Source organism: Chionomys nivalis, chromosome 8 (genome assembly GCF_950005125.1).
Source record: "Chionomys nivalis chromosome 8, mChiNiv1.1, whole genome shotgun sequence".
Classification (NCBI taxonomy): Eukaryota; Metazoa; Chordata; class Mammalia; order Rodentia; family Cricetidae; genus Chionomys; species Chionomys nivalis.
This window is the reverse complement of record NC_080093.1, coordinates 13274446-13295585: the sequence shown is the minus strand read 5'-3', so window position 1 is coordinate 13295585 and position 21140 is coordinate 13274446. Positions and strand designations below refer to the sequence as shown.

The 21140-nt window shown below is 53.4% G+C and overlaps 1 protein-coding gene across 4 annotated transcripts in view; it reads right to left on the bottom strand.

The window, feature by feature from the left end:
• The window catches only part of Sh3pxd2a (SH3 and PX domains 2A), a 207517-nt gene that overhangs the window by 10234 nt on the left and 176143 nt on the right, over positions 1-21140 (bottom strand). For 2 of the 4 annotated variants that reach the window (XM_057778865.1, XM_057778866.1), the window contains 5 exons: positions 15181-15294; positions 12242-12325; positions 7600-7717; positions 3214-3548; positions 2023-2072 (listed from right to left, as the gene is read on the bottom strand). In XM_057778865.1, coding sequence (XP_057634848.1) covers positions 2023-2072; positions 3214-3548; positions 7600-7717; positions 12242-12325; positions 15181-15294 — 701 coding nt within the window. The remainder of the gene's footprint in view (positions 1-2022; positions 2073-3213; positions 3549-7599; positions 7718-12241; positions 12326-15180; positions 15295-21140) is intronic. The other 2 variants (XM_057778867.1, XM_057778868.1) reach the window with 1 other exon arrangement.

Below are 21140 nucleotides of genomic sequence, written 5' to 3'. Positions count from 1 at the left end.
GGAGTCTTTGTGGGGGGGGTTAGCCTGTTGATGCCCTAAGCAGAATGCAGATTTCTGTTTCAGAAAGCAGGCAGATTATTCCAGAACTCCTATATGCCTTTTCGATGCCGGGACACGACTTTTCTCATGGTGGCATTTAAGGACACTTAGGACATTTGGCCCACATTCTTTTTCTTTTCTCTTAACCGTCATTTTCTGTGCACCTAATGGATGCTGCTCTCAGGCAGCCAGCGTAAGCAGCGTGGAAAGCCAGCTTGGCAGACACTAACCACAAAGGGATGTACTCTCTGCCTTATATTAAAGGGTAAACAGAAAGAAGCTGAAAAGACTGGGGGGAGGGCAGCCGTGGTGCAGAAGGCAGACCTAGAAGATGCAACTACTCCGAGCCTCAGTTTCCTCTTCTGTAAACTAGAACTAAGAACGGGATTCTGAAGATTACTGAGATAATGCAGTAACTTCCGGTCCAGGGAGGTGGGGTGCAGCTGTCGGTCAGCACCCCGGGAACCCTGTTTCTTTCTTTACCCTTCAAGGCTCAGGTCTAAGCTGAGCTGTCACTATGAGGGAGGGATGGGAGAAAGATGGTTTATGGGGGCAGACAATCAGCCAACTTCCTCTGCCCCCGTGCTTGCGTGTATAGCCACACGTGGAAGCTGGCTCGGTCAGCCATGCCTCAGCCCTCCCGTACCCGGACAGGGTGGGATTCAGCTAACTGGCACCAGCATCCCTCCCTCAGCAAGCTTGCATTTGTACATGTTGAAGGAATGAGTCTGTCCTTGCCAAAGTCAAGGCTGTCTGAAAATAATTAGCTGGGGTTCAAATAAAAAGGAGAAACGGAGAATCCATTGCGCAGATGCAAAAAACCCAGGATTAAAAAAAGAGAAATTTCAGAGGGGCTCATGGTTAGGTCACAAAATACTCATGGCCAGAGGGCCCATCCTCCCATGTAGGAAGGGCCTCCAATGCCCACGGATGGGCAGACGCCACTGCAGTAACATGCAGCCAGTTGTGATGTAGGGATCTGTCCCGTGTAGAGTAACCAGGTAGTGCCACCCAACAGCCACATGGGAAAGGGAAACCCGGCTGCCAGTCCTAAAATCCACCACTGTATCCCATCCTCGTGACTGTTCTCTCTCGGAAAAGCAAACTGAGGACTTCGGAGGGTAGGTGATCTGCAAAGGGTCTTTCTTTGTTCCTGTGTCAGAAATGGAATCTATGCCAGGCTCCAATTTCCCCTTCCAGGTACTCTAGGGACAGTCCCCCAAAGTCTAGTCTCGTGCATGCTGAGCAAGCACTCTGCTACCGAGCTACACCCTAGACCCGCAGCTTGCCTTCCATTGCATCCAGCTGACCCCACCCCAGTCCCTCACCCCTAACAGGCCTTTGTTTAGTACTCTCAGCCTGTCACCAACGTTACTGCTTCCCAAGCTCCCACTTACACATCTCCCTGCCTGAGACGGCAGTGGCTGGGAAACTCCACCCACTCAAGAGCCAAGGACCTCACAGTGTCTACCTTCCATGAGCCAGGTCTTGTGGTTCCATGCTCCTTCCTGGAGGATAGCACTGGTCTGCCCCTTACCCTCTAGGCTGTCGAGCCCACCACCGTCACTGGATAGTCCTGAGAGAGCTGTAAGGCTTCTGGGCCATCGTGGCCAGCAGTCCCGTTTCTAGCCCCTGGCAATGCCCTACTGGACACTCCTGCTGGCCAGTCTAAATGTTTATGTCTGCCAGTGCAGTGGCTGGGATGGATTTATTTAGCTTTGGAGTGCAGTGCATTTCCGATTACAAACTGTCTGGCTATGCTCCAGGGAGGCTTGGGATCTGCAGGCTTCTGCCCCTGTCCCCAGCCCTGCAAAGACAGAAACCCAACAGGGTCTTCAGACCCCTGGGCAACAGGCTCTGCTTAGAAAGGTATCAACTAAGTAAGGGTGCGGGTCACCCCAGAGAAGGCATGAAGAGACAGTCCACATACTAAGTAAGGGTACGGGTCACCCCAGAGAGGACATGAAGAGACAGTTCACATACCAGGCTGGACTCTCTGCGCGGGGGCGGCCTTGTCCTCAGGTTTGGGGAGCCTGGAAGAAAATCCACAGCTTTAAGAACCCCAGTGGACAACAGTGCCTACACCTGCTACCTTTCCTGATGGGATCCACTCTGGATACTTGAAATGTCAGTTATTAAAGACCCTGTATTCTAAGTCACTGTAGGAATGATGGGACCTTTAGGCTTCTTTGCCTGTTCTTCAGAAGGACCCACACCCCCGCCCCCCAAACGACAGGTACACCAATCTACAGATGCCGCAGGCAGGCAGTTTTCAAGGTAAAGGCTGCATGGATTTATGAGATTTTTCCAGCAGAAGCAGGAACTACATCCATGTTTTGTTCACTAGTCCTAAGTCCTCTGAAGGCAGCACAAGGCCAGACCAAAGTCCTGCCTAGTAAAGGCTTCTTCACGCGCCAGAGTGCTGACAATCAAGAGCTATGTATTAAACAAACAAACAAACAAACAAAACAAACAATATAACCCAAACCCAAACCAGTTTCCTCCAGATTACTGGGCTGGACACAAAAAGAAACTGTGTCACCCCTGTCCCCAATAATATCAAAAGCGTTTCTGGGCCAGAGGTGTGTGTGGGGGGGTGAGGACAGATGGGCTTTAGTAATTTACTGTGAATGCAGGTGGGGGATGGGCATGTGTGCCACAGCCTTAGGGAGTCAGTTCTCTCCTTCCCCCAACGCCTGTCCCAGGGAACGAACTCAGATTAGGCTTGAGTAGCAACCACCCTTACACACCGAGCCATCTTGCCAGCCCCCTTCCACATCTTTTGTCTCACAAAGCAGGCCTGCAGAGAGGATCACAAACTCAGGGGCCTGTGGGCTTGTTAAATCAGCTGCATTCCGATTATCTAGCTTTCTAAAGCCTTGGGGTCTGTTCCACTACTAAATAGCCACCCCTGATTCATCCCTAGGGAGGGGAGGCAGCAGCCTGCTTTCTCCTGCCATGCACCTGCAGCAGCTTGCAGGAACACAGCCAGTCACACCCCCGGGCCCTTTCCACTCTGTGACCAGCACGGGGCCCGCTGACAATCAGAAGCCAGACTGTAGCTCCAGGTGAAAATGACATGGAGGTCCCAGGTAGCACCTGGATTCCACTGCACCCATGCCCACCCACTCCGTAGGAGCTCTGTGGGAGGACCTGGGGCCTTCAGTTGCTTACTGATCTGAGCCCTCTGAGGGGCGATCCTGGCCACGGCTGGGGAGCCCTGGGCCAGCTTCGATGTGGTCCTCTCGGGGACGCCCAAGGCGCTGCCGTTAGAGGCATTGCAAAGGATGGGCAGGCTGATCTCCTTCTTGGTGATGGGGGCTTCCGGTCCCTCGCCATCAGCCGGAACTTCCTTGTCCCCAGACGCCTTCTTGTTGAGCAGGTTGCTGATCTCCATGATGTTTCCGATGATCTCCACGGGACCCGCCAGGTTCTTCTTCCGGCTTGGCAGCTCATCCTTGGCTTTCTTCAGATAGGACGCTGGCGCCCAGCCCTCTTTGCCTAGATATCTGTGAGAGGAAGGACCTCGCCGTCATTAAAGCCCTCGTATCTGTCTTCCCCTTCTGCTCCCGGGCCTCAGTCTCGGTTTGACCTCCTAGCAGGGCCTTTTCTCTCATGATCTGCTAGAGGCTTGGCAGTTCTGCTAATCCAGAGGGAACCAGAGCTGGGGTCCATGAGAAAGATACTGGACACTGAGCTATTGCCCTCAGGCAAATATAGGACCTTAAAATTAGGGTTCTTCAACATCATTCAGCCCAAAAGGTAGACTTCACAGTGGCCCGCGACTATACGACCCAAGACGCTGGGGGTAATTCCAGAGAGAAGAGTGAAATGTGGATGTGGCACGGACAATCCCATTCCTCACAGGAAGGGAGCAGACTAGAGAGAAAAGCGGCACACGCAAAGGATGCTTCTCACCCAGTTAACCTGTTTCTCTAAGAGTTCAACTTTTTCTGTAAGACAAAGGGATGCAGCAGCTTGTCAAGCAAATCTAGAAGAATGGATACCTTGAGACCAAAGGAGGATATCTATAAAGACTACTGTGGAGGGTGGTGCTTCATGCCCAACAGTCACAAGGACGCGGCAGGAGGATCGGAGGTTCTAGGACGAATCCGGGAAAGCAACCATTTTGGGATTGGATTTAAGGCCTGCGCCACACCTCAACCTTGGCTGGAGAAGCATTTCTCTCTGCGGCGGTCAGCAGTTAGTGCAGACTCACAACCGGTTTCAACCATTTTAACGCTAAGAATAACTGACTACTGAATATTCTGCCCTCAATGGGATATCCGTATCATCCCCTCCTATCCTCCTTCTCAGGGGACATCACGGAAGAGGGAGTGGAAAGAATACTGAGCTGGAGGGTGAGGAGGAATGTTGGGAAATGCTGTTTTCTGGACTCGACAAGGCTACCGCATCTAGGAACTCACAGTAGCTACAGTTACCTGTCCAAGACAGATCAACACGACAGCACTGACGGAACCCAGTGGATTATACGTGTGTGCGCGTGTGCACACACACACACAAGAAGAGAGAGGACACGAAGGGAGGAATGGGGAGTGCTGGGGGTGCCTGTGGGGAGCAGAAAGGGGGGGCTGGTCAAAATACATCAATATACATGTTTCCATGTACAAAAGTCTCAAAGATTAAAAAGAGAAAGAGAATTCCATTTTTATTTTTAAGCTCTAGGTCAGGCTGGGCTAGAGAGTAAGACTCACCAAAGGAAAGAGGTAGACTTTAAGCCTTAGCACTCTGTGGACAAGCTTGGAAGCACACACCTAGAAGCCCAGCACTCTGGAGGCAGAGGCAGAGGGGGCTGGGCAGAAGTTCAAGGCCATCCTCAGTCACGCAGGCCAGCTTGGGTACAAGAGACTTTGTGACAAAACAAAGTGGGGTGGGGATGTAGTGAGCACCACCGGGTGGGGGAGGGTCGAGTCCTGCTGGAGGGACGGTGGACAGATCAAGTTCACAGAGTAAGTCCACAAATGTAACCTTTCAACGCTGTGGGGCAAACACAAACCACGCAATGGGTGAGTTAAGAGCAATTAGGAGAAACAAAGGAGTGAGATCTAGTTTCTTATCACATGGTAAGGAGAGGGAGGAAAGGAAGAGCCAGGCACAGCGGCTCACATCTATAGTCTTACCACTTAGGAGGCTGAGGCAGGAGGACCGCCTTAAATCTGACCAGTTTAGGTTAGACAGGGAGTACCAGGCCAGCCAGGACTATACACAAGACTTTGTGTGTGTGTTTAAAAAAACAAATTTATGTAATCTTGGGGGTTGGAAAACCTTTCTAACTAAAGCTGCAAATATAAAAAATAAATACAGATGAAAGCATAAAGCTGGATAAAATTCAAACCATTGTTATGGCGAAACCAAACCTAATCCAAGCAAACCAAAAGCTCATAACAAAGGCTAAAGGCAAATGACAGGGCTGACTTAATTTTTGGTGATTCGTTGACATTTTTAAAACAACTTCTCCCTCTTCCCCACATGGTGTTGAGCCTTTACCCAAATCCACAGGGAGCCTGCTTCCGGGCCCAGCACAAACTGGACAGTGCTTCCAACTCTGGGTTGCAATGTCCCCATCTGCTCCCTGGGACACAGCTGGCTCTCTAGAGTAACACTGACAGGCCAGATGTCCCACAACCCCTACTGCCCTTCCTGATGTGACCTTAGGTAGGAGAAAAGGAACGCAGAAGTTCAGGCAGGAGGTGGGTCCTCACATCCATATCACTGGGGGGTACATGCAGGTTGCACCCAACTTGTGTGTTGAACCAACAGAAGCAGAGAATGTCCAGGATGGAGGGGAACAGTGAGTGAATGTGCCTGACCTTTCTATGGCTGTAGCCAAGGCTAAGAAGGGCAAGGCAGAGGTAGCAGAGGGGCCTGAGGGGAAGTGTGTAACACTTTCCAGAGCCTGGGGTTCTTAAAGCTCGGAAAAAGCTGAAGACATCTTGCTAGTATCTTGTTATGTGGCAGCAGCAGAGGAATAAGGACGGGCTGCGGGGAGACAGTCATGGCTGCAGGGTCCCATTTCACAGCCCTTTGTGTTCCATACGCTCCAGGCTTTGTGTTACAGGATACAGCCGGCAGAGCGATGCGCGGCATCAGGGGTGGCTGTGTGTCTGGGCCCAACTTCCGCACAGCTGTTTCCCAGCTCTGTAGCAGGACTGACTCCGGAGATGCAGGCTGCAGAGGGAATGGGAATGTGTAGGAGTGTGTGTGTGTGTGTGTGTGTGTGTGTGTGTAAGGCTGGGAGAGGAAAAGAAAGACAGGAAATAAGGATCAACACTCAGCTTGGAATGTTGGGAAATAGCATGTTTAAGGGGGTATCTGGCAACTTTCTTAAGGTAGAATGGGATCATTAGGGTCCTTCTGAATTCAAGTCCTCACTGGCTAGGAAGAATCGAGCTACAGGACAGTAGCTGACTAGAAGTAGGCCAGAGTGATGCTATTTGTTATCTTAAAAACTCAAACAACAAACAACAGAAAACCCAAAATGTAAAAAAGCAGCTGTGTGGATCACTTATATATAGGCAAACACACGTCAGCCAGCAGCCATATGGGCTACGTTAGTTAGCCTTTCCAAGTCCGGCTTGTGGCTGATGGATCTGCACTTGGCTCCAGCTTCCATTGCTTAGAGAACATGAAAGACCACGGGTGACTGCTTTGGATAAGCCACGTGTAAGTGCACAGGCCAACGCCACCTAACAGGATGGAAAGGTACATCTCAGTCCTTCAGACTGACAGGTACTAGGGCAAGGGTGAGGGGGTGGCACTGTCCCCTCAGCTCACACTAAGACTCAGTTACCCCTCTGCAGCATGGATGTAGCTTTAAGATCCCAAGCTCTGCTGTGTTCTGAGCCACTGTTGCACGAATACATGCACAGACAGACCACAGAAAGACTTAGGGTGTGGGGAACTGAGGCAGCTGTCCCCATAGCTTACATGGGGGACTGTTGTTAGCTGGGTTGCAAGCAGCTGAGCAAATCCCCTACAGCTGAACCGCTCCAAAGAAACTTTGCAAACACAAACACGCTTAAGGCAGGTCTAGGGTTGGTGACAGCAGAATGAGCCCCACGGAGTTTAGCTTATTCTCCAGACGTACACCCAAATGAACTTCATTAGGCTCTTAGGCAAGGGAGGGAGAGAAGGCAGAGTGCAATGGCCTGCACCCACCAGGAACATGGATGCCAGAGGCCTAAGTCTGGGGCCTTCAGTGTTGAACTGTGAGCAACAGAGGCAGCCTGTTGGGGCTCAGCAGGGCCTGTGGAGGCTGGGGCTTCAGGGTGTCTCAGCTGAAGAGCCGGTCAGGCAGCCAAGGGAGATTCAGAAAACAACATTCAGATGGCCGAACTCTTGGCAGGTGCATGGTGAGAGACCACAACGCTGCCTGTGGGTTGAGCTGGCTCCTGTGCCCTCCTGGCTGGGGCTCAGGTTGTGCTTTCAGGTCCCAGGAGACAATCAGCGGGCCGAGCAGAGCCGGCCGGCACACAGCTGTCTTTAGAATCCACCTGCCATCGGCCACTGAGCTCTGTTGCCCGGGAGGTAGGCTCCTACCTGATGTACCACCAGCCTTCCAAGTTCTTCCGGATCACCTCCACGGTGACGCCCTTCTCGAAGCCAATCTCGTCCTTGCTTTGGCTAGTGTAGGGCTGCACGGTGACATACTTCTCTTCTGTGAGTGGGTTGGGGAGCAAGAAAGACAGTTATTTGACGCCGTGGTGCAGATCCTGCCTCCCATTCCCTCCGCCCCGGCCTAGTCTTGTTAAGCTGCTTACTAACATGGGCCAGCACTGGCTTTTCCAGAGAAGAAGAAGGAGCAGGACTCAGAGTGGAGGAAGGGTCACTGGGTTAGGGGTCACTGCTGGTCCTAGGATAAGCTAAAGCCAGGCAGGATTCCGGGGAGCCTAGCAAAGCCTTAGGCAGCAGGAAAGCAGGGTCTCCTAGTCAGGGTGCAGGGGCCCAGAGTTTGGGAGAATCTGCTTTTCCTAGGGTCTAAGACAATAATAGTTCAGGGCCACTGCTAGGCGTCTCCCGAATGCCTTGGGAACCCTAGCACCTCTCGCCTCAAAACATGGCACATCCCCACCTGTACTCACTCAAGATTCCAGCCCTGTAAACCTCTTAATTTCCCCTGCAGTCTGACTTACAAATGTTTTCAAGGATGCCCCGTGAGCATCCCAGCCCTACCCAAGACACAGCAGACCAAGCATCTGCCCTAGAATGGTCCAGGGAGGAAGCTCGACAGGAGAGGCTATGGTTTTTTTTAAAGTCCTGTGACTGTGCCCCGGCCCCCACCGGTCCCTCCAGGAGAACCGCATACTCTATTTTCCTTGTGTGTCTTCCCCTTCGGGGTCACCTCCAGGTTTTCCCAAAGCACTGGAATCCTGCAGAGAGCTCGGTGGGAAGGCTGAGCAGCAGGCACCTCCCTGGACATCCCTAAGGACCTCTGCTCAGACGCCCATGTCTGCTGGGGTCCATGCCTATCTTCAGGAAGCCCTCCTGGTGAACCAACCTGCAACTGACTGGTTGAGGCCACCTGCCTTTTACAGGACTGACTATAGGATGGCGTGGGGCCCAGGGAGGAACATGCTGCACCCTCCCTCACTGGAAGAAGACCCTCAGGAGGATCGCCCTGAATCCTGCTGTGTGCTATGGAGGTCGCCATGGTACCCAGCACACAACACTAGAGGCTCTTACAAGTAGAGGCTGGGACTCTATCAGTGAGGAGGAAAGAGAGGATGAGTAGGGACTGAGTGGGAGGCTTGCTTGGGAGCTCAAAATAGCAGGAGCCTGGCCTGGGAGCCGCCTGCTGCTCCTGGCTCTGGGCTGCAATACCCACTCCCTGGACTCCTTCGCTGGACCTTGTTGGACAGCCTGCCTCAGCCTCTGGGTGGCTCTGGGGATTAGGAGAGAGCTGCCACACCAACGTCCTGCTGTGGGAGGGCCATCTGCTCATTCTCCCCTGGATTATCAGGGTGCTGTCTGTAGCCCTGTGCGGGGGGGGGGGGGGGGGGGGCAGACAGCGTTTCCCTCTGGGAGAGACAACTGTCTTGCCAGGTTGCAGGGATGGAGCTGACAGATCACAGGCCATACTTGAAAGGCTGCCCAAAAGCAAAAGGTGGGTGATGGTCACAGGCTCTTCCTTGGGCTCCCTTTTACCACAGGCCTTTCTCGGCACCAGCTGAGGAGGGCTCTGCTCAAGGCCTGCAGATTCCATCCCTGCCCTGCCCAGGAGTGCTGCCAACACTGCCTGAGAACCTGCCCAGCCAGATTCTGACTAGGGCCCTGGAGAAGTTCCACAGGCTCGAGGCCAACCCTGCTCCATTTTCCAATGGGGCACGGTAAACCCTGGCCTGGGCAGTGGCTAAGGGACAGCGCCAGGTCTGGAAACGCAGGGCCTGAGGTCCAGGGAGGCGTGGCCTGGACTCCACATTTTGCCTTTGTTCGGCCGGGCTATTTTTAAAAGCCTGTGGTTCAAGCAGGAAGCTATCGGGAAAGTTTTCCTAGGCAAGGTTGCTTTTGAAGAGAAAAATGACGGTCCTTCTTAGGGGAAGATCAGAGGAGCCTGCCCTGCCCCATGGCTGAGAACAGGGCCTTGACCATGTGTCCAGCCTCTCGGATGCCAAGGCTGGCCACAGCAGCCTTTTAAGTATGTGTGGTGGGCGGAGTCCATGGCCAGCCACTTGGGGCAGGGGGCACAGCCACGGATAATTGTTTCTGGGCAGTGAAGCTAGCTGCGTCTGCAAAAGGCCCTGTGCTTGGGGGCACTGCGAGGATGTCATGCTCTCTCAGTTAAAATTCTAAACAGCACAGAGGCTTGTTCTGTCTGCTCCGTGCAGGACTCCAGAGGGGAGTTCAAACCCCGGTTCCTGACCATCTCTCCCTGCCTGCCTCTTTACACAGGTGGTTTTCAGCTCTGTTCAGCCAGGGACAGAGATGTAAGCCACCTTTGGCTGACGTAAGGTGACTTGGGTCTTGGGCCATCTATCTTACAGGTGAGCTGCGGATAAGCACAGACCAGTCCCTCCTTTTTTTGGACCTGGCCATAGACCCCCATGGTCAATGTCTAGACAAGAGAACGCTCAGACAGATGGAAAATGGTCTCTATAGGTAGTGAGTCTGCAGGTGGTCTCTGGAAGAGAGTCCCCTTTAAGAGATAGGGTTGAGGGAAGACTGAGGTGGCTGGGGGCTGGTCAGGGCTCCTGGGTTCTATGATCAGAGCGTGCAGAGATGACGGCACTCCTGCCCTGGTGAATGACGGCCGGCCAGGAGGCCGGTGGGTGAGTAGGCTGGGGGAGGTGGACAGCCTGCCCCAGTTTGGGAGGCAGGGGCTGGAATCCCTGTAGTTTCCAAACCGCAGAAGCCTCCTCTTTCCAAGCACTTTCCCCTCTGTCAGCAGTCTCTCTGTTCCCCTCCTGGCCCCTTCAACTCCTCCACTAGAGAGGTCTCTGATTCCAAAGGCCTGGCCAGCTAAGATGGGGGATAGAGGCTCCGGGAAACACTGACTTTTCTGATCTAGTTACTCGATGACCCTCTGCTGACTTTCTCCTCCAGCTCCACTACTTGCAGTGTGGGGCCCACCAGCCAGCTCCCTGCAAGCCCTCCTTGGCTGCCTGATTCACAGGACTAGGGCTGGGAAGTGTGTGATAATGAACATGAAGTTATGGCTTGTCTTGGCTTGCGTATAGGTGACTGCAGAAGTATGGTTCCTTATGTGTACGCGTTAGTTGTGGGTATTGCTCCAGTGACATGCTGAGGTGACAGAGAGCCATTAGGTGTATGCAAAATCTACTTGTGACTACGTAAACCAGCGACATGTAGCCAGGCCTAGGTGTGGTGGCACTCCTGGAATTACTGTCTACGAGAGGCTGTGTATACAAGACTGTGGATGCACAGCTGGGGTGGGCTCAGATATGACGGTACTAGCCACACCTGTAGCTTCGGGCCCTTGTGTGGGCCTGTCTCTGGTCTCAGTGCATCTGTGTGATCATGCAGGCAAAGGCATGTTTGGACTCAGCAAGCGATGGTACGCAAACATGCCAAACCTTTGTCTCTCTTGTGGGATTCTAGGCCTGCATCCTACTTGTCTTTGCAGAGCTGGAGGCCGTGTTCCACCCTAGCATCTTAGAGCTGTCCCCTCCCTCCTGGTTTTAGGGTGGCTTCTGCTTTAAATGCAGCCTGTTGCTGCTTCTCCAACACAGGCCGCCTGCATCAGCCCCCAAGGTCCACGTTAAGTCCTGCCTCAGGACAAGCTGGGTTCTTCATAGCCAATGCTCTGAGTCAGCCATTGGCGGTGGCCACCCTGAAGTCCATACGTTCTGTAGCCTGAGTCTTGGGAAAGATACTGCAATGCACTGTCAACTGGGGACAGGCTTTGAGGTTGAGTCATGGGGTACCCCTGTTTTCCAAAGGCCTGTGTTCACTATATATCCATCTCAGCTCCCAGCTGCTCTGCTTTCCTCTCTGGGGAACAGGAGATGCTGACCACCCACCAGCATGAAGGGCTGCAGATGTTTAGGGGTGCATCCAGAGGCCATCCCTCCTGTTCCTCACCCTTCCCACAAATCCCTGGATGTTGGGAAGGGTCTGGGCCACACAGCCCTGAATCAGCAGATGTCAGCTAGGGAGTCAGCTCAGGGCCTTCCTGTCGCCTTGACTGAGCTCCCTCCTCTTAAGATCCTGGAGGTCAGTGCTTCTGCTGAGGGATGGCCCCTTGTCACTGTTGGTTGGGGAATGCTCTGGTACCATGATGGTTTTGGCTTCTGTGCCCTTCTAGGTTCAAATGGAGAAGGGCTGTAGGCTGAGGGAGTCTTTCTTAGCAGAAGGCAGGAATAAAGGACAGGAACAGGAAGCTATAATCTCTTTAATACGCGGTACCCAGGACAGGGATGGCCTTCCTCTGAGACCCAGGGACCTCCCTCATGCCTCTCTTCCCTTCCAAGGAACATATAAACTCATCATCAAGCCCCAAATCCCAATGCCCAGGGCACTAGCAAGCCAGAGCTGCCCCTTCTGCCACTCGGATCAATTCCCAAGTAAGGCCCTGTCCCCAGTCTGAGCTGCAAGTGAATGAGGAAAAAAGTCTGGCCAGTTCCGGGTGAGTCAGGAGACCACAGGCAGAGAGCAGAGCAGGCAAAGGAGGGGGTGTTAGTGAGAGGAGCAGCTGCAGGGAGGAGAGGCAGGCGCCTGTGGTCACCTCGGCTGTGCTGCCTGTTGACCATCCCGCCCAGGGTCCACCGGCGATCCAGGCGCCGCAGGTGGGCTTTACGTCTCTTGGACACTGGTGTGATAGATGGTGATGGTGCCCACGGCCCACACGAACCAAACCGGCGGAGAGAATGGAGATGCGGATGAGAGAGGATGGCGGAGGGGAGGAGAGAGGGAGATGTGTCCTCACTGCCGGGTGAACCAAGGGGCACCCCCTAGCTGGATGAGGAAAGATCTGACGGGTGGTCCTGTCAGCATACCCAGACACTTTCCAACAAGTCCCTCAGCCAAATCTAGGGGTAGACTAGAGGATTGAGGGTTCTGCTTCCTTAGAGATGGGAAGACCCTCCACAACAGACCCCGGAGATGGAGGGACCATTGCTCCCCGAGTTCTGGACAGTGTTGCTATCCAGTCACCAAGCATGACTGCCAACTTGTCACCATGGCCAGGCACCATGTGAGGGAAGAAGGGAGCCAGGGGAAATGGGGATGAGGGAGCTCTTCCCTGCTGGGTCAGAGCTCTCTCTGTTGATGTAAGTTGACTTATATCTTTGCTTTCTTGTTTGTTCCCACTAGGTGGGGTCTGTTGAGGGTGATGACTTAGCCTTGTACCGGTGTGTCCCCGGGAGCCTTACACAATGCCAGGTCCTGGCCTGGGAAAGGTTTGTTAATGAGCCCGCACATGGGCAGATACTATAGGCTCTGTTCCCTTATGCTATCCTTTTCTGTTTCTGATGACAATGACTACAACTCCCGTGACTGCTCGCGACCAGACCCTTTCGCCTGGATTACACCTCGCCCCCTACCATTCCCTCGCAGGTAGGCACCGAGCTCTCATGTACTCTCCGCCCTGGGTCTGGCTCCCCAGGCTTTGCTGTCCTATGTGACTCCTAAGGGTATGAACCCTGGGTCAGGGTCCCAGGGTGCCAGCTTGCCGGCACCAAAGGAAGCTGCCAGATTGCCTAGTTCTGGAGAGGGTGATGAGCTGGTAGAAAGAATAAAAGTGACATTGTCCACACACACCTGGGCCAAAATTCAGTAAAACCGTCTGAGAATATCTGCTTGCCCTGTGAGGAGAGTGGCCCGTGCAACCTCCTCCCTCTTCCTTTTCTTTTTTTAAAGAGTTTTATTTTATTTTGTATTTTATGTGTATGCATGTATGTCCACCAATGGCAGAAGAGGGCACCGGATTCCCTGAAACTGGAGTGTGAGATGGTTGTGAGCTACCCTGTGGGCCCTGGGAATTGAACCCAGGTCCTCTAGAAGAGCAGTCAGTGATCTTAACCATTGAGGCATTTCTCCAACTCTGCAACCTACTTCTTACAAAGGCCTAGGCCAACAGGCTAGGAGTGTGGGCTCCAGCCCAGACACACTCCAGGTTCTTCCATGGCCCTGTAAGGCTCTGTAGACCTGGGCAGGAGACTATTAAGATGTGGTCATAGGTGCTGGCACACGGGTCCTCCCAGAAGCATGCAGAGCAGCAGCGTTCTTGGTGCGAACATGCAAATACACACACCTGTGAGCCTGGAAGCTACCTTGGCTGCCCTCTGACTCCTAATCCATCGGGGTCAACGTCTTCCACACTCTGTCAGCTCTACAGCACTCAGAGTCATCTGAGCCAATCTCAATTAGGGGATCTAATTCTACCAGACTGGACTGCAGTCATTGTGGGCATTTTCCTGACTGGTGACTGATGGAGGAGGGCTCAGCTCACCGTGGGCAGAATCATCCCTAGGCTCGGTGAGCTAGCTTTCTTTAAAAAGCTTAAGAAGCCCGGCAGTGGTGGCACACACCTTTAATCCCAGCGCTCGGGAGGCCTCGAAGAGCAGGGCATTAGGTAGGGGCAAGGTCTGGGGCTTACAGCTAGGCTGGATAGAACCCAGTTCAGAGGTCCAAAAGAACCAGTCAGATACAGGCTCAAGGACTCAGGGTGGGAACAGCTGAGTCTGAACGTCCCAGCTTTCCCCAAGGGGCCTGGGCTCTGGAGTCCTGTTACAGGGATGTGTTCCCAGTCCTTCCTCTAATCACAGGGCTGAAATGAGGCACCGACTTAAGAAGGGTGGGGCTCCAACCACCAACAGAGTAACTAACATCTTGGGGAAGGATGAATAAGGAATCGGCCCTTTATGAGCTGCTTATTTTGGCTTGGGCTGCAGGGAGGAGGGGGACTGAGGGACCGGCCTGAGCTGTGGGTGGCAGGTCTACATCTCTCTGGCCTTCAGACCCACGGCCAGCTGGACCATTCCTACTGACTGACCATTAGGGAAAGGATTCCTGCTGCCAGGCCATGGGAGATTTGGAAGGCATTAGGAGCAGGGAGTTGGGACATGGGAGGCTCAGACTCACTGGGCTGTTGCTGGCTTAGAGGGCAGAGGCAGTCTCTGTGAAATGCATGGAGAAACACCCCAGTCTCTGGGAAGGTGAGAGGTGGCTCAAAGGCCAGCCTGGGCCGCTGTCAGTGTCCAGAGTGGGAAAGACAAGGCACAGCAGGAATCATGTCCACATGACCGCTCCAGGTCTTTACTTCAGGGGCCTAGTGTGGAGCTGGGAGTAGAGACAGGTCTCTGTGGAGTTCTTGAGAGAAACTCGAAGCTTCGTGGGAAGAACTTTCTGGTAGTTCCCACCCCTAAGCCTGTCCTCTACCCAAAGCTGACAAAGTCTGAAGTCCACAACCCAGGAGAAATTTCCCTGTCAGAGCCCTACATGTGGGATGACAAAGACCGGCCAGCGTGTGAGGTGACCATGTGGGTTGGTGTCAACGAAAGAATCCCAACAGAGGGATTGGGCATTGGGCCTTGGGCAAAATCCAACCTATTTAGGAGTTCAGGTGCCCTAGGGAGGAGAGCTGGAAGTTCTCCCCGGAGGGGTTGACCCCTGGAAAACCTTCCCACCCAGCTATTACCCACCTAAGAACCCATAGGCCCTCACCTTCTCCAGTCTTGGAGGTGTTGATGTCTGAGTCATCTCGTGTGCCATTCTGGGCCTCCAAGTAGGTGGCAGGGACCCAACCCTGCTCTTCAGACGTGCTCACAAACCACCAGCCTGCAAAGGGGACAAGAGAGGACAGGTTGTGAATGCCTGCAAGATGGGGGTGACAGGGTGGGGCTAGGACGTGGAGGGCAGGCGTGGCCAGAGGGCAAGGAGTGCCAGCAAGGCACTGAGCCAGACAACCTGGGCACCTGGGACATGCCTTGACCAACTACAGCAGGAAGGACAAATCCTGCCCCTGAGCAGAGGGCCCGAGACCCACACCCAGTGTTACGTGCATTTGAGGGAAGCATTAAAAAGTGAAGCAGAAACAATAGCTTGCCTCCCACGCGGGATGCACTGTGGAGGAAACGTGGGGTGGGTTCTGTCTGGGCACCGGCCCCCTGGGATCTTTCTGATCTTTCTTCCCATTAGTCCCACTGGTACACGGGAGCCAGGTGGCTTCTGATTCTGAAAGGCCTTTCACACAGCTGTCCGTCTGTCCGTCCCGTGGTCCCCCCCCCCACAAGTCAGCACGGGTCAGTGGCGGCACTTCCACTTCGGCTGCCCTGGAAGCGTGTTGACAACGCAATCACAGTAGTGGGCACTGCATCCTCACGTGACCTCTGACAAGCAGAGCCATGTGATAAAGGCTCATTCATATCTCCTGTTCATTCATGGTGTCCGTACACTCATTTGTTCAGTCATTCATTCAAAAAAACCCAGCTGTGGAATAAAGTATCTGAACTCCCTGGTTGAGTGAGGGTCTCCTGGCTGTCTTCAGAACCTCTCCAGGGGTCCTTGCCCCCATTGCCCTTCCCTTCTCTCCTTTGTCCTCCACGTAATCTGGTCCAAGGCTCCTTTCTGTTCAAGGCAGACTCTCTGGGTCCAGTACAGAGCCTAGGGGTTTGGGCAGCAGCAAGGGGCAGCCTGAGAAGACACAGCGGGCATCCTCCTAGGCACCCCTAAGCTGGCTTTGGCCTGGGAAGGTGGAGGAGACTGACTGGTGATAAGAAGATAGAAGAGGAAAACGGAACCAACAGCGGGGCAGGCCTGAGAACACAGCTCATTTCTCAGGTCCTAAGCCAGCTCTTACTGTTCCTTATGACAGGTGTTTAGGCGAGGCTTTGCCAAGGTCCTTTCAGGACCAACTTTTTCTATGCCAAGTGTCCCTATTACCAATGGCATCCTCTAAAGCAACTTCTCAAGGCCCCAGGAAGGCGGGTAACTTGGTGGTCTCACGGAGGCTGGGTGACTATCTTCCCCCTTCTAAGTCATTCTGGGCAGGGCTAAGGATGCATCCCCTTCTCTAGGCTGAGGGCTTGCGGGGGATGCTGAGGGTGATGTTTCTTCTCAATGCGAGGCCTAGAACCCCGACTTTCCTAGGGGATTTTTCTTATCAGTCCCATTCGATCAGTCCGTATCTGAGCTCCCAGGAGGCAACTCCCTAAGTCTACCAGATTCTTGTCCCTACCTTCTCCTTCCTGTGTGAACCTTCCTCCTCGTCTCAGGGGGCTGTGACCCCAGGAGTCAGGCTCTTCTTCCTGGAGGCTGTCTGTCCTCTCTCTTAACTTCTCTTATGGCACGTTTCCTTGTTGCTGCCCCCCTTCCTAAGGAGGCTCCTAGGGATGGGGCAGGCCTGGCTCTCTGGCCTACCTCTGCTTCACAGGCTCTGTACTAGGTAGGAGGCTGGACAAAGACGCAATGAAAGGCTGAATGGATGGCAGTGGGACCCAGAGGGCAGAGCATCACGCGGTTCCTGTGTTCCTCACACTGTCTTTAGGGGTCCTCCTTAAAATGCAACACGACAGAAACTTCTGAGGCGTCTGACCACACCCACGCACACCTACTGCCCTAGACACCAATGTAGGACTTCATTCTCTTGCAGGGGGCCCCAGGACCTGGGGCTGAGACTGTCATCATCCTTAGAGCACAGGCCTAGTGGCCAGCACTGCCCAGGAACACTAGCCCAGGCTTCTACCCCAGTCCCAACACGTGTAGGACTGGGCTGGGTAGCTCCCAGGCCCCACTGGTGCGAGGTAAAATGATGGTTCTAGAGAGAAGCCTAACACTGGCTCAGCCATGGGCACCTCCAAAAAGCCACGATGGGCAGGCTGAACACATTGCCTACCTAGGTGGGCATGGGTGAACATGGGTACATGTGTCCACCTGCTCCTCCTACCCATGGCTACTGTCAGGCCTCTCCCAGATGCCACTGACTCAGACATCAGTCACCACTGTCCTGTGAGGAGTAAACAGGACCCAAACCTCTGAGGATGGCCAATGGGATGAGCCTGAGCACCTGTGGGGCTTCCAGGTACAACCACAGTGTGTGTGCCTTTCCGGCAATGTCTGTGTATGCACAGGTGAATGGACAGGGGCATGGGGGAGGGTGGGTGATGCATGTGCACCCATCTATGTGTAGGCAGGCACACGTACAGATGGGACGGAGGTAGTTCCGCATCTGCATGCACTACACAATCACAGCCAAACACACAGTAAGCATGCTCAGCTCCTGGCAGAGGTCACTTTATTTACTTTTCAGGACACTGAAGAATAATGTCATTGTCATTTAGCTTCCCACTTTAGAGATGAGGGAGGGCTTAAAACGCAGGGCGTTCAGCTAGAGCTCCAAGACTTTACCACTAAAGAGGAAGAGTGCTTGCTTCATGCTCGAGGGTACACGGGACTCCTTGACACACTGGGTCTCTGCATACTGGCACTCATGTTATCCTGGCTTAGCATCTCCTAGCTGTGCAACCCAGGGCAAGCTAATAAACCTTTCTGAGTCTTAGTCTCCCTTCTGATATTGATAACCAATAGGGCCTACCTCCTGAGGTTGACTGGAGAATCAGAGAAGACACCAGGGGCTGGGCTGAGCTGGTCCCAGGGTGGCAAGGGTTGTGGATCACTAAGCTTCCGTACCCCAGTCATGCATAGGGGTAGTGTGCTTTCCACACAAGCAGGAGAGCTACTCCACCTAGAGGGCCCTGGGGGCAGGTGAGGGACTCCCAAGCCGTTGATGGAGAAGTGCAGAGGGTCTTGTTTCAGAGAGAACCGACAGAGCACCTTGTGGGGATGTGACAAGCAAGAGAAGCTTGGTCTTCTGGGCAGAGGCCCAGGCTGGGGAGTCACCTACAGGAGCAAAGTCCTGCAGTGTTTCCGCTCCTCCTCCTTCTCCAGGAATCAAAGGCCGGCAGGAGCACTGAGGTCAGTCACAGGTAAAGATGCTTGGTAGCCCTCAAGAACTGCCTGCCTCCTTTATCTTGGTCCAAGTACCAAGGAGAAAGAGAGGAGAGAAGGGGAAAGGGGGAGAAGGGGGTGAAGCGGGGGGGGGGGAGAGAAAGAGACTGACAGACAGACATAGGGGCGGGGGAGAACATGACACCAAGAGGTGTGTCCAACATGTTCAGTTAAGGCTAGGGATGTGGATGGCAAAGACCGGGTGCAACCAACCCCAGGAAGGAACTACTCAGGCTCTGAGCCAGATGCCCCACCTCGGGTCCTTTTTTTTTTTTTTTTTTTTTTTATACAGGGTTTCTTTGTAGCTTTGTAGCTTGTCCTGGACTCACATTATAGACCAGGCTGGCTTTGAACTCACAGAGATCCGCCTGCCTCTGCCTCCAGAGTGCTGGTTTTAAAGGCGTGCGCCACCACCGCCAGCTTCACAGGTACTCTTTAGTGACCACCTGTTAACTCAGGAACTGTCTGGCCAGTTTCTGGGAATGAATTTTAACTGAGTCTCCCCAATGTTGGCACATGGAGGTGGGGTTAGAGAAAAGAGAGAGAAAAGACCAAAAGGAAAGAGAGAGACACAGAAAGTGGAGCAGCAGGAGAGCAGCTGAGGTTGAGCCTCTCCAGAAGGGGGCTGAGCCTGCCTGGAGGGGGCAGGAAGTGATGGGCACTCCCAGGCCACTGCTGTCCCCAGGGTGACCAGGCTACAATGGCCTCCTTAAGTAGGAGGATAATGAGCTCATTAGGGCCAGAGTGAGGCCAGCTGTATACAATTAGGATGTTAATAAAGTCCTGTGAGGTCACTGCTCGGCCCAGGACAAAGCAGTGGTGGGGGAGGGGAGAACCTAGTCCTTCTTCCCCTTCTGGAACCCTCCCAAACCCTCCAGATGCTGCCATGTGTTCTGGAGGCCCTGAGTCTCCTCACTCTACTGGTTTCGCCAGAGGACCAGGCCTCACTGTCATACCAGGGTAATAATATTATTGATGTGGGGGGGAAGGGGGTCCCCCTCAGTAAGGGGCGCAGTGCTGTCAATCACCTGGGATGTTTATAGAGTTCCTGGTAGAGCCAGGCACTGCTCTAGGGTCACAAAAACCACTCCCCAAGAACACTCTTGCAGGTTCTCCTCTGCCATTGCCCCTGGCCGGGCACACAGCTGTGTGGCCAACAGGAGGGGCTTGGTCTTGGCCCAAACCCGGGATTCTGAGACCAGCAGCAACTCTGATTTGGGGATCTGAGAGACCTAGCAACCTTTAGGTGAGCTCTAGGCCTTACTTTTATATCCAACACAGTGCCCCAACTCTTTCCCACATGAGCTAACACTACCCACCTCACACAGGCCTCCTAAGGCGCCCATACCCAGGTGACAAAGGTGTGTCATGAAGCCAGGTAGTGAAGAAGTTACAGACATTTTCAATTTTGATGGTTTGGGTTTTGGGGGACTAGATGCCCATCCTACCAGAATACCAGAAATGCCTCCATTCTGCCCCTCCTCCTCTTTAGAACTGTGATGTGCCCAGGCACACCCTCGTTTTTTCCTTGGAGAAGGTGGGAGATGTAGCGAGGAGGGAAGGACCGTCCAGGCATACATCACCAGCATCCACCACCTGGTCGCAGCTGGGCTCCAAGGCCCTGACCTCAGCTTCATTTCCTTCCTATTAGATATTATTATTACATATAGTATATTATCACAGCAGATCAGGGCTTCTCTCTAGAGGGACAGAGGGACAGGAAATGCAGCCCACTCATACACGCTGTGCCTTTAAGAGCAGCAAAAGGCCAGCCTCCCTGGGCCAGGCCTCCCCTGGTCAGAAGGCTCTGTCACTACATCGTCTTGCCAAGACACACTCCAGTTCTCAGCATGTGCCCTCCACTGTCCAAAGCAAACACAGAGGCTTTGGAGCCGGTCAAAGGCTCCCCAGTCCCTCCTGTGCACACCCACACAGCCGCTGCCCTTCTGACCCACTCACCTAGTCCTAACCTTGGCACTCACCCTATTTTGGTGTCTAAGGTCCATTCCCTTCCCCCACATGGGACCTGGAGGTCATAGGGGCCCAGAACCTTCCCAGGGTGTTTGGATTCCAAGACTATGAGCACAGACTGCCTGCATCACCATTTGGAAGGCTCCCTGGAGCCCATGGCAAGGAGACAGGAGCTGGGCTGCTGCCACCTCTCCTAGCTTGGGCTGCCCACCTCCCTAGATGAACTCAGAGTGAGGCTGGGGTCTGTGAAGCCCACAGGCCTCCGGTGGAGCTGGGCTAGTCAGTGTTCTAGGCGAGGTACTGAGACGGTGGTTCATCTATCAAGCATTTGCGGTCAGAGAAGGGTACAAGACAGAAGAGTAGGTAGAGGTGGGCTTAATCAAGGGCACTCGAACTATATGATGTCTGGGATCAAATCCCAGCCCCGCTACTTCCTAACTAATGAAATGCAGCAATTTCCTCATTTGTACAGCACCCTAGGTTGCATAGTGTACACATAAAGATTAGATACTCCTACGTATTCTAGTAATAGAATATACATATAATAATAATATCTAATTATACACTAGATAAAAAGATTCAAAATAATATCTGATTTCTAATGATTTTCCAAGAGCTAGCTTCCCATTTTTTAAGTGCAAACCACAGAGAAGGACCAAGACCTTCAGGGTTGGGCAAAGGATCGTAAGTGACATGCATGTGTGCGT